At 50.6% G+C, this 13,348-nt stretch overlaps 1 protein-coding gene across 2 annotated transcripts in view; it reads right to left on the bottom strand.

The window, feature by feature from the left end:
• LOC114000920 (acid-sensing ion channel 2) overlaps positions 1–13,348 on the bottom strand; it is a 370,989-nt gene that overhangs the window by 31,659 nt on the left and 325,982 nt on the right. For both annotated transcript variants that reach the window (XM_027745691.2, XM_027745699.2), the window contains exon 2: positions 5,969–6,119. In XM_027745691.2, the coding sequence (XP_027601492.1) occupies positions 5,969–6,119 (151 nt within the window). The remainder of the gene's footprint in view (positions 1–5,968; positions 6,120–13,348) is intronic.

Below are 13,348 nucleotides of genomic sequence, written 5' to 3'. Positions count from 1 at the left end.
GGGCTGGCAGCTTTGGCCTCCAGGCACCTGAGGTCATCCAGGCCTTCTCCAAACCCTCTGCAGGATCCCAGAAATTATCAGGGCTTTTGGGAGTAAGGAGGAGGAACAGCCCATTCCCAAGCCAAAAGCACCGTGGTGGTGCTGGTTGTGATGAGGGAATGTGGCTGATTTGTGCTGCAAATCCCTCTGAACCTGTGTTTTTGTTGAGGTAAATAACAGCAGTCCATAATACTCTGGGATTGTCTTCTAAGTGGATTGAAGCTCCAGCTTTATGGATTTCCTGCTCCTCCTTATGGCCATTTCACAGCATGTTTCTCCTCCCCCTCGTTTTTATTCCTTGTGTTATTTGATTAATTGCTATAAAATGTTCACCTTTATCCAACAATTCCTGAAACAAACACAGAACCCTTCACTTTATTTCTTATTTCCAGCCCTGTAGCCCAGTGATTTCCAGTTTTTACTGGGCTCCTGTCCCAGGTCACTGGATAATTCCTTGGGCCGCTCCAGAAAGATTACCCAGAAGTGTCTTCCCTTTCCAATCCCTGCTATAAATTACAGGGGGATTTTGCTGGATTTGATTGCATTTCTGCCTCTTTCCCTCCCAAGTGCAATAAAACCCCCTCAGCAGCCCCACAGCTCCCTGGGGCCTCATCCTGTGAGACAAAGATGGGAAACTGGAAAATTTGGGAGACTCTGGGCCATATGTGCAGGTTCCACCTACACTCCTCCTGAGTCTGTGGTTTGTTGTTTCCTCCTCTGTTCCCAGAAGGAGTTTTCCCTGGTATCATTTTTTTCCCCTCTTGTAAGATTTCTAGGGGGTTTTTTGTTTGTTTGCATCGTGATTCCCACCTGGAATATCACAGAATCCCAGGATGGTTTGGGTTGGAAGGGACCTCAAAGCCCATCCAGTGCCACCCCCTGCCATGGGCAGGGACACCTTCCACCAGCCCAGGTTGCTCCAAGCCCTGTCCAACCTGGCCTTGGACACTTCCAGATTTATACCTGGAACAGATCAGGTTTATTCCAGGAATATCTAAAGGTTTTCTTCAAAGCACAGAAGTGATGTGAAGATTTCAGCCACGATTATTTCCCCACCTCTCCCCACGTCTGGGAAGCTCAGGGGTTAAAATAAAACGCCGGAAAATTTCGGTTCTAGAAGCGCAAAAAAATTCCAAAGCTGCAGATTTCCTTCTCTTTTCCTTTGCATCATCACTTTTTTTTTTTTTCCCACTCCCCTCACGATTTTGACAGCCCTGACACAATATTTCTGCACGCCCGAGGACGGCAGGGCCGCCTGATGCCCCGACATCCACACACAGCCAAATTCCCCCTTTTCCTTTGCACTTGGAAATCCAGACTGGAGCCGTCTGTGTGCCCTGGCCCTTCCAAAATCAGGCTGCACAGACGTTTCACATGTTCAAACCACGGCTTTGCACGTGAAGATGAGCAAAAGGAATATTTTCCTCTCACAAGTCATTTGTCAGACGAGATATTTCAGCTTCCCAAGATATCAATGGATCCTTGGTTAAAGACTTCCTAGGATGACAATCCACTTCATTCTGTTTGCCCAGTCAGTGATAATTAAACCTCTTCTTGCATTACAAACCATATGCCAACGTGACATGGTGGCAGCAGCTCCAGCAGCAGCCCCATCCCAAGCTCCAAACCAATGTTTTCCTTCTTTGCTCCTTATTTGCATTGCAAAGAACCATTTAAAAAAGCAAGCTGAGATCCTGAGGCAGCAGTAAAAGGAGGATTTGGGGAGTCCATGCTCTGATTGTTTCCATGAAGGAAAAGGTGGTTTTGTGGCATCTCCAAATCCAGAGGAAAACCAAAGCAGCCTTGGGGTTAAATACAGGATCAGGTGCTGCTGTTTGAACTCAGTGTTGGTAAAAATCACCCCTGGAGCCAAAGGATTCACAGCTGCCCTGTGCCCACAGGGTCTGAGGGGCCTGGGTGAGGGAGGAAAGGTCCTATGGGGTGTCCTGGCCATGGGTGGGATGGAGAGGCAGGGCCTGGAGGGTTCTTTGGGTCGGTGTTTCCTCTGGGATAGAGCCTTGCAGGAAGCACAAGCCAAGGGCACCACCATGGACCAGAGAAATGAATGCTATTCCACGTGAAGACCCCCCTGTGGTGATGGAGGTTGGTCCACCTTTAGCATTTCTGGAGCCCTAATGGGGTGCAACACCAGGGCTGAGACAGCAGCTGGGTGGGGACAGCCCCAGAAAGCACTGGGAAAACTTGGACTAACATGGGACAGCCAGCTGGGAAAGGAAAGGGGTTGAGCAGCCACATTTGAGGGAAAGTTGGGAACTGCAGGAAAAAAAGGTCAGATGACTCAACCACACAAAAATCATTGTCTAAGAGGCAGCCAAAAGAGCAGCTGCTGGGCCCAGGATGGGCCCATCTACCGGGAAAATGGAGCAGCAAAACCAGTCTGGAAAACACCTGAGGAGTTAAAGATAAGGAGGGAATGGAGCAGGTCAGGTTTTAATCATGGAATGCTTTGGGGTGGAAGGAACCTTGAAGACCATCCAGTGCCACCCTCTGCCATGGGCAGGGACACCTTCCACCAGCCCAGGTTGCTCCAAGCCCTGTCCAACCTGGCCTTGGACACTTCCAGGGAATTAAAAACTCAACTCCTTCCACCCTGGAGGTTCCCCAGGGCTGGAGCTCCCCATGCCCACCTGCCTTTGGCACTGCAACGCCAACATCCCACCCCACATCCACCTTCATCCCCCTCCACAGCCAGGGTTGGGGTTCCCTGCTGAGAGCTCCGTGCCCTTGGCAAAGCCTTTCCTTAGAAAGCCAAGTTTGGGAAGTCCCAGTGGCAGCAGCTGAGGAGATTTAATTCCAAACACATTTACATTATTATGCAAATATTTGGAAATAATCAACTCCTTCACTTACCTACTAAGAGCTAAGTGTTTCCATGGGAACAGCAACTATTAACCACTATAGTTAATATTTTGGATTCTGGTGGTGTCCAGAGAGCTCCATGAAGATTGAAGACATCTTGTACAAGGCGCTGTACAAACGTGGGAGATGAAAAGTCTTTTGTTGAAAGGCAAAGATTAATGTTTTACAGGCTTCAAAGTCAAGTACCAGCTCTACCTGAGCCTGTAAGAACATGGCCAAGTTTCCTTGTAACGAGTCCAAGAGCTTCTCCTCCACCATCTGACCAATCCAGGCTCTGTTTTTATAGTTTTGCCTTGAATCTTGGAAAATTTCAACCCAGGTGAGAATCTCTCCCTGTGCCTCTAATCCTCAGTTTAGCACAAATTTCAGTGTAATATGTGTGAGATTAGCAGTGGGGAGGTCATGGGGGGCAGGACAATCAACAGAGGACATTGTTCCATTGTTCCCTTCCACGTGGGCTCAGATGCCAAGTCTGCACTCAAAAAGACCCTGAAAGCCACAAGACTTTTGACAGAACTGAAGGCACTTGGGGTTGGGTTTTTCCCCACCTCAGGTTTGAAGTCCAGGGCCATGGACAGGCCTCCTTTGCCACAGGCAGGGCTTGAAGGTTGTCCAAAGGGAGCAAGCAGAGCAGCAGCTGCCATCTCCCCTGGCCTCCAGGTGAGAGTGATGCTCACAGATGTGGAGGTACCAGACTGGAAGCCTCCGCCCACAAGACTTGGTTGATCCTCCTCCCTCATTGTTTTCTCTCCTAATTAATTTCTTCACTTGTTTGTTGCTTCTTTTTTGCCTCCTGTGTCATGAGGGGCTGATTTCCCCACCCGAGACTGAGCCACCTTTCCCAAAATCACAGTGGCAGGGAAGCACAGCTCTGAAGGCAGCACATTTCTGGGTGGGTTTCTCCTAAAGATTCTCCACAAGGCAGATCCTGGGGCTGTGGAGAACCTTCCTGTCCATGGAGAACCTCAGAGGGGTCCAATAAAAACCTCAGCTCTCGAGCCAGGCTGGGAGAGCTTGGGGGGTTCATCTGGAGAACAGAAGGATCCAGGGACATCTGATCCAGAGCCTAAAGGGGCTCCAGGAGAGCTGGAGAGGGACTTGGGACAAGGGATGGAGGGACAGGACACAGGGAATGGCTTCCCACTGGCAGAGGGCAGGGTTAGATGGGACATTGGGAAGGAATTCTTCCCTGTGTGGGTGGGGAGGCCCTGGCACAGGTTGCCCAGAGAAGCTGTGGCTGCCCCTGGATCCCTGCAAGTGTCCAAGGCCAGGTTGGATGGGTTGGAGCAACCTGGGCTGGTGGAAGGTGTCCCTGCCCATGGCAGGGGGTGGGATGGATGGTCTGTAAATTCCCTTCCAACCCAAACCAGTTTGTGATTCCATGATACAAAAACCCAACAAGGTTGAACACACAGAGCTCCAGGGCTGTCTGTCCACCCCTGGGACACCCCTGAGCCATCAGTGAGGTGCTTTCCTGCCCCCACGAGCTCCCCCAGGAAAACATCAGAGGTAGATGCTCTTCATCTTCCCCCTATGCACCGTGAACCTGTTTTACCTGTAAAGGGACAAGACTCCCAACCAGGGCACCAGAAATGATTATTCCAAAGGAGGGTTTCCTCCCCCTCCCCTGGGCCAGGTCAGGCTGACTTGGATCTCCAAACTGGAAGGCAAAGCTCCTGCTCTGAAAGCCTGAGCCAACCTGACCTGAGTGCCAGGACCACGGGAAGCTGCTGGAATCGGGAGAGTCAAACCCCACACAGATAAACTTTAAGTTTGGAATGACTCCAACCCCCTTCTCTGCTGCTGAGCTGGACTTTGAAAGGTGCTCGAGGGGCCTCATCTGTACAGGGTGACAGAGCAACGGTGACACGAGACCTGAAGTGATATTTACTCCTTTTCCTGATACCAAAAATAAACACAACCTCCTCCTCCTCCTCCTCCTGAACAACTCTCCCCACAAAGCTCTGCCTTGAGCTGCCAGACAAAATAGAGGCTGGCAATTTTTCCAGTGTTTTTTTATTTTTTTGGATGCTTTGTTTCAAATGTCAACAGTGGCTTCATGAGAACTGCAGCTGCCACTGCTGAGGAGCTGATAAGGTTTGCCCTGAACGGGTGGGTGGCTTTGGTGGCATGTGTCACACTCCAGGTTCATTGAAGGAACTGGCACCAGTTGTGCCAGCAAATTCCCACTGTGGCACCTGGGTTGGGATGGTGGGAACTGGGAACTAGGGAATTGGGACTTGGTTTTGTTTCTTCTGGAAGTTTTTATTGCACATTTTGTTGTTTATTCAGATTTTGTCAATAAAAAGCTCTTGTTTTTTTTTCTCCTTTTCCACATTTCTACCTGAAGTTTCTTAATTTCTAAGTTGTAATCTTGTTAAACTAAGACACCATCCCGACCCATGAGACCTGTGGGACAGTCCAAAGTTCCAACCTTCCTGTGCCAGGACCAGAGGGCTGCAGTGCAGCTCTCACAAGATGCTCAACCCAGTTTATTCCATCCATCCCAAATGCTCCCAGTCCAAAGAACCCAGTCCTTGACCCACCCAAGCAGCACTAACCCAGCAGAGACAACTATCAGGGCAACAAATGTTCCCAAATTCCAAGGAAGAGGAAAACACAGAGAGCAGCTGAAGGTCCACCTTGAACCTGGCCTCCAAAAAATGCTTTTCCAAGGAAGAGGGACGTGCTGGAGCCTCTGAAGGAGACACCACACCTCCTGCCACCCAAAAATGCCCATCCTTGTCCCAGGACAGGTGGTGACACTCCTGTTTGGCCTCCCAAACTTTGGTGCCAAGACACCCAAGCCCAGCACTCTCAGATGAGCTGAAATACAGAAATGCTGGTTCCAACTGGCAGCCACAGACACCAAGAAGAAAAGCAACTCCTTTCTGCACAGATTGAGCTCCTCTTGCTTTCAAGAGCTGGTTTAGACGCTGGGTGGGATGGGATGGGATGGGATGGGATGGGATGGGATGGGATGGGATGGGATGGGATGGGATGGGAAGGTCTTTCCAAAAAAACCACCGGAGGAAAAAGAAGGTCTTACCTGTTTCTCCCCAGATTGGCAAATATTCATCCTGCTGGATGTCCAGCATGATTTCCAGTCCATTGCCTGTCCCACCCTTCACTGTGGTGAGGAGAGGCCGCCCTTCTTCTCCTGAGTTGAACATGTAGCATTTCCCATACCTTGTAAACACCTGTGGGAAGAGAAAAACGATATAATACTTCCCCAATTTTCTAAATGCCTGCAAGGAGAGAAGAGAGAAATGACATAATATTCCCTGTATAATCAACCCCTGTTTCCACACCAGAGGGATGGGAAACAGCCATGGCTTGGAGGGAAATATCCCCAGAAAAATCCATCCTGGTTTAATCACTCAGTGCATCGTGTTCTCCTTCCAGATAAGAAAAGATGGAAGACAGGAAGGGAAAACTGTTTTAGAGCAAAGAACAAATGTCTTCAGCAGCTCGCTGGAGTCAGATCGTGTTAAATCTCTGAGAAACAAGCTGTGTTTGGGCAAAAAATAACCCAATTCCCTGGGTTTGTGTGAGGCCACCACTGCTGCACGTTCCTGCCTGCAGACACAGAGAGGGGATCACCCCAACAGGAGGAAACTTGAGCCCACGCTCACTCCATGCTCATCCAGCTGCTGAAAATCGACCCCTGCAGGCACAGCTCCCAGCCATGGGAATGATCCCTGTGCTCTCCTGACACAAACGACACAAGAATCCCTTAATTCCTCACTCCCACTCCTTGGCAAATTAAATTAGAGTTTAAAACAGTTGGGCAAATGAGGGAAGATCTCCTCCACTGGGACAGAGGGGGGTCCTGGGAGTCCCCAACACCTGGCACCAGGTGTTTTGTGTCCCTTGGGGTGTCCTGAGGGTCCCCAAACTTGGCACCATCACTTTTCCTCCTCTTTAGTCTCATTTTGGCCTGTTCCTTGAAAGAAACTCTGGGTAAAGCCCAGGTGGGGGCTCCCAGGCCACCACTGGTGACATCACCTTCCAAGTGGGGTGGATGTGGGTTTCCAAGGGATGGACACACAGGTTTCCAAGTGGGGTGGACATGAATTTCCAAGAGGGGGACACACAGGTTTCCAAGTGGGGTGGACACAAGGGTTTCCAAGTGGGAGGGACACCAGTTTCTGTGTGGGGTGGACATGGGTTTCCAAGTGGGGTGGACGTGAATTTCCAAGAGGGGGACACAGAAGTTTCCAAGTGGGGTGGACACAGGTTTCCAAGTGGGTTGGATATGGATTTTCAAGTGGGGGGACCTGGGTTCTCAAATGTGGTGGCTTTTGGTGGGGTAGCAGAGATGTGACATCTTTGATCACAGTGACACCAACCAGCTCATGCTCAGCCTTCCCCCAGCTGGGAGAACACACAGAAACCAAAGATTAAACCCCAAAAGGTCCCTCCTGACACCTGGCACTGCCAGAGCAGGGCACATCTAGACAGGCAGAACTTCTTCCTATAACACACAGGAGGACAAAATGTCCCAGAGCCATTTGGAAACCCCCCAGTCATCCCCCGTGGTGGCTTCTGCCAAAGGGAATGGGGAGTGTGAGTCACCTTCAAGTCCCAGCTCCACAAAGCCCAGTTTGTGAAACCAGTCAGCAACCAGCAAACACCAGTACTGGCTACTCTGAGCCCAGCACCAAGAGGACCCGGGCTCCAGGCTGTCATAAATCCCAACTAATGGGGTTGCTGAGCTCATGTGACCCCAAGATGAGTCATAAAACCAACCAGAAGCTGGAGTCATCAGCAATTTATTTCCCTCAAATATTGACACGGGTCTTATAACCACAGCGTTGAGAAGCAGGTGAAATGAAGAGAGACATTAAATGATAGTCAAGTCTAAATATGAAATGTTCGCGGGGGGGGGGGAAATGATGCCCTTTAAAAAAGATTTTATATCCAAATGAAAAAATCCCATTTTAATACTTGGCTGACCTATTAAACCATCCGAGCTGGAAAGATAAGCTGAACAGTGAGCCTGTGTTTGCAGCCAGGGCCCCCCTAAATGGGTTTTCCCAGATAAGCTTTGAAGGCAGGAGTCAAAAATTTCTAATTGGGGGGAGTTTCAAACACAGGAAGAATCAAAACTGGCTTAGTGGAAATCACGGGGAAACAGGGAAGCCTGGAATGAGAACAGGAAATGCTGGATAAGGATTTAAGAGCTGCTGTACCCGGTGTAGTCTTTTAGCCAAATAAATTCAGGCAATTTTATGGGCCCTTTTTTTATATGGCCCTTTGCAGCTGTAAAAATTCCTTTGTGTTTATCCAAGGAACACGATGGAACAGGACAGGGGCTGCAGGGTGTTCCTCACCCTCTCACCTTTGCTGGGAGTGATTATTTGGGAAGAGACAACATCTTTTTTTTTTCATGGGATCCTCTTGGTTTCAGGCTCCCTGATAACAGGGAAGGATTCGGAGCATTATCTGATCATCAGGATAAAACAGGGAGCTGTTTGAAAAGGGCAACATCAGTCTCTCCACTGTGATACACCTGAGACAGTAAACACGAGGCAAAGCAGGATGATTTAACCTCAGTTTATGTGTCTTCAGGGAAAACAGCACTTCCTTGCTGTTAGTGATGTTTAATCTTGCAATAAAAAGGTCCAGCACAAGCCAGAAACAAAAATACAGACAAGTACCCTGAGAATAGTCTATAAAAATACCTATTTTTTCTCTTTGATGGATCACAGCTCCTTTTGACAGCTCCTCTGAAAATCCCTGTTGGAGCACAAAGGTAAATAAGCTCTGAATCTATGAAATAGGATTTGATGGAATCATTGAGGTTGGAAAAGACCTTTAAGATCACCGAGTCCAACCTGTTAACTGACCACCACAGAGCCCTTCCCTAGCAAAGGGAAAGCCCTTCCTTAGATGATAAAGGGAAAAATGTGTATTCTGTGAGATGAAAACACAAACCACGGGTATCCCAAACACATTCCACGCCCAAAACAGACCATCAAAAGCTCTGGGACATCAGTGTACAAACACATCCTGCTGCATGTCAAACCATCAGGTCACACAAGAGCGATATTCCAAAGGCAAGGAAGCCTGACCAGGGTAATAGAGAAACAGGTATTTCACAGTTTATAACCAGGATCCACAGGACAAGCGTGTCTGCTGATAAATTACCCTTTCAGCACAGAGAAAAATGATGGCAAAAGCAAGTAATTTGAAGTCTGTAAATTACTTTTCTAAATGCAGACAAAGAGGCAGGTGAGAGCTCGCCGGCGAGGAGAGCTGTGATTGTCACATCAAGGCACAAGCAGGGAAAAGAGAGGGAATTAGCAGCCTGGGCAATCATTTCCTCCACATTTGTGGTGCACAAAGGTTCAAAGAGACACACATCCCAGCAAGCCACCATCCAGCAGTAACAGAGAAGAGAGGAAAACAAGGATTTTCTAGGCGGGTCCGGGAGAAGGGGAACGCGAAGCTGGAAGTGGAGGAGGGAGATGGGTTTGGGCAAAACCCCCCCCTGGGATGGTGGGGAAAAGATCCTGTTTAGGAGGGAAGCAGACTTCATCTCTGAGGTTTTGGCAGGGCTGTACATTCCCCTGGCTCCCAGCTCTCCTGTGGCACCTGCTGAGCCTGTGGAGGCACCGAGCCATGCCATTATTCCACTGGAGGTGTGAGGAACAGCACGGTCCTGTTGGCTCCAGCCAAGTGCATCCCCGTGGTCCATTTGTTCACACCCCGGCAGGAGGGACATTATTGAAAATGAAATGATGGCTGTGAAAAGAAAATTGCAAGGGACGCCCACAATAAGGGGTTTCTGAAGCGTCAGATCCCAAGAGGATCCTTTTCCAAGAAGGATGAGCCTGCAAGTGCAGCCTGGTAAGGAGGAACTCATGTTAATGGGCAAAAAGGACTTGATATCCCTTCCAAATAAAGGACAAAAGGGAAGCAATCAAGCCCCTATCTCATGCAGAGGGGGATGCAAACCAAAGCAGCCTTTAGGGCATCCTCTTCATCAGTTTATATGTATCCCAGTCCTACATCGTGTATCCTTCCAACCACTGACACAAACCAGCAGGGGAAACAACAAGAGATGAGACACTTTGGTATCTTCTCCCTCTCAAGGGGCAGCCACAGATTTCTCCTTCCATCTCCTACATCCTGTATCCTGGGGGATACAAAAATCCCAGACCCACGGATTCCAAAGGTGACTTAGTGGGTCACCGTAAGGCAAGACACGGCTCTTCCAACCACTGACACAAACCAGCAGGGGAGACAACAGGAGATGAGTCACTTTGGTATCTTCTCCCTCTCAAGGGGCAGCCAGGGATTTCTCCTTCCATCCCTGTTTGTTTTGGACTGTCAGGAAGCTGGCAGAGCAGCGTGGCAGACGAGTGGAATCTCACCCATCCCTCACGGTGTCAGGTTTAATCTCGGAGCGGGGAAGAGTAACGGGGCTGGAGCTCGGGGAGGCAGCGCCACAAAAGTTGTCAGAGCCGTGTTTACAAGGAGAGGGTTTTCCTTTCGGCCTCCAAGGCTGAGATGTCCCCGTGGGACCTGCCAGGCAGCGCTGCCAGGCACGGCACCGAGATGTTTCCTCACAAGCAGCTCCATGTCTGCCCGGGCCCCTCCGGGCTCTGCTGTCACGGGCCTGTCTGGGAACAGCCAGGATGTCAGCTCTGCTTTTATCCAAGGCTGCTGCTTCGAAATCAGAGCTCACCGAGGTCCCAGGCACCACCTGAGGGGAGGTTAGGCTTGTTGCTGGCATTAATGTGGTTTCTTTTCCGACCCAGCAGCAGCCAGCATCCCAAATCTAATAACAAGCTGCTCCATAACACATAGCACTCCTGAAACATCCATCTCTGCCTCCAAAAACCAGTTTTTGCCACTGGACATGATGAACTCTGGTTTTAATCCGAGTTTATTTTACAGGATGGCATTAAACATCACCCTGTGGCTCACAACTCATCCTCCTGCATTCTACCCTTCAAGAGCAGTTCAACTCTGGCAGCACTAAGCAGAGGTACATCAGGCTGCACGTTTAATTGAGTAAGAGATATTGCAATTTTCTTCTTATTTGTGCCATCAGCCCCTCCCTGGAATGGCCTGTTGGTGCAAGAATTTGTGTGGATGGTGAGTACTCGTGGACAGCCCTTACACTGCCATCAATCACCCCCACAGCCATCGCTGCAATTTAGCAGGGGTTGAGTGGGCATTTAAAAAAGAAATATAGCACCAATATTCTGGCAGCAAATGAATAAACTCTAATGGTGAAGCGCCAGATATCTGAGAATTATGCTGGTCTATAAACTAAGAAAACTGCTGCCCTCTCTCTGATTCCGTCAGACCCTGATTGCTTCCACACATAACAAAGTGCTGCAGAACAACCAGACTCTGTCCCACCAGACTGGAATTTATTAGTTGCAGGAAAGAGTATCTGCATGATCCCACCAAGGTTCACCTCCCAGGAGGGCACAAATTAACCCAGGAACAGCTCTTCAGTTCCCAAGGCTCTGTTTGCAGAACACAGAATCGCTGAGGTTGGAAGAGACCTTGAGGAGCATTGAGTCCCACCTTGGAGCAGGTGGCACCTTCAGCAATGGGTGCAGAACAGCATCCTCTGCTTTTTACTGGGTTTGGGGTTTATTTGGGAGGAAAGAGTGTTTGTTTGTTTGTTTGTTTAACAAAAAGTTTCTCCTCTTAGGACAGTCAATGCCCCGGCACAAACGTGGGGCCACTTGGTGGGTCCAAACAGGTGAAATGAGGTCACTGGTCCAAGACTGGTCAGGCTGGAACAACATCACCAGCCTTGGGTTGGATGAGGTCAGACAAGGCAGCCACAACCTGGGGGATGCCCTGGGGAAGCAGCAGATGGTGTGGGAAGAGGAGAAAGGTGGGTGATGGTGGATTGCATCCCTCCTCCGTGCCCACCAAGGCTGTCCCTCAGCAGCACAGCCCAAGGATGAGCTCTGTGTCCCAGCCCAAGAGCCCTGGAGCCCTTTAACAGGTGCCAGCAAACGGCTCCAAGGCCAGGATTCATTTGGATAATAATTACAATCTGTCTTCCCAACCTCTCCCCACTGACTCATTTAATGAACTGCTCTTCCTCACCCTTGCTGAACTCCCTACCCAGCAGCAGCTCTGGGACTGACAACAGCAATATTCTGTAGGGCCCTGCCAAAAATACTCTGGTACCCACACAATGGTTTGGGTTGGAAGGGACCTCAAAGCCCATCCAGTGCCACCCCCTGCCATGGCCAGGGACACCTTCCACCAGCCCAGGTTGCTCCAAGCCCCGTCCAACCTGGCCTTGGACACTTGCAGGGATCCAGGGGCAGCCACAGCTCCTCTGGGCAAACTGTGCCAGGGCCTCCCCACCCTCTCAGCCAACAATTCCTTCCCAACATCCCACCTAACCCTGCCCTGTGTCAGTGGGAAGCCATTCCCTGTGTCCTGTCCCTCCATGCCTTGTCCAAAGACAGACACCTCCCATCCACAGTGTCCTTCTTTCTTCACCCTTGGCCACACAGAGACCTCCCAGCAACTCCCCACTGCTCTCCAGTGCAAAAAATTCCAGCCACCCCAGCTGTTCTGCACTGCCTGTGCCCACAGAGCCTTTCCCCACCGCTCGTGCAGGTGCCACCAGCGCAGCCGTAAAACCCCTCTCTGGGGTAAAACCCACACTCTTGGGTGTGTGGAGCAGGAGAACAGGCAGCTGCCGTGTTTTCCACCTCCTGTGGGGAGAAGCCAGGCTGTGAGTAGGTAAAGCAGGGATCCCAGCAGGGCCTGACTCCACGGGAGCACGGGAGGACACCGGGAGTCACCCGAGACATCCCAGACGGATCGACACCCCCCGCGCCCGGCGCAGACAGTGGGAGTTCCCACAGATGGGAGGGAGCTGAGTCACCCTGGAATTAGGGAAAATGCTGCCACTTCCAACATTCCATCTGTGCCACCACTGCCTCGGAGGGCAGGGTGATCTCCAAGCGTCGGCTCACGCTTCCATTCCTGGATGGAAGGAAGCCTAAAGGGGCTCCAGGAGAGCTGGAGAGGGACTGGGGACAAGGGATGGAGGGACAGGACACAGGGAATGGCTTCCCACTGCCAGAGGGCAGGGAGAAGTGGGATATTGGGAAGGAATTCCTGGCTGGGAGGGTGGGGAGGCCCTGGCACAGGTTGCCCAGAGAAGCTGTGGCTGCCCCTGGATCCCTGGAAGTGTCCAAGGCCGGGTTGGAGCCATCTGGGCTAGGGGAAGGTGTCCCTGCCCATGCCAAGGGGTGGCACTGGATGGGCTTTAAGGTCCCTCCAAGCCAAACCATTGTGTGACTCTAAGATCCCACGTGGCACAGGGTGGGTGACACTTCCAGGGATCAGAATCCCACAGGGGCTGCAGTGGGGACATGCTGGGGACACAGAGCCCACAGCAAAGGGACCTGCAGCACAAATGGGCTGC

This window comes from Pipra filicauda, unplaced genomic scaffold, assembly GCF_003945595.2.
Source record: "Pipra filicauda isolate LSUMZ 115617 unplaced genomic scaffold, ASM394559v2 scaffold193_size2426894_pilon, whole genome shotgun sequence".
NCBI classification, from domain to species: domain Eukaryota; kingdom Metazoa; phylum Chordata; class Aves; order Passeriformes; family Pipridae; genus Pipra; species Pipra filicauda.
Note: the sequence above shows the minus strand (reverse complement) of the source record. Positions and strands in the feature narration are given on the sequence as shown.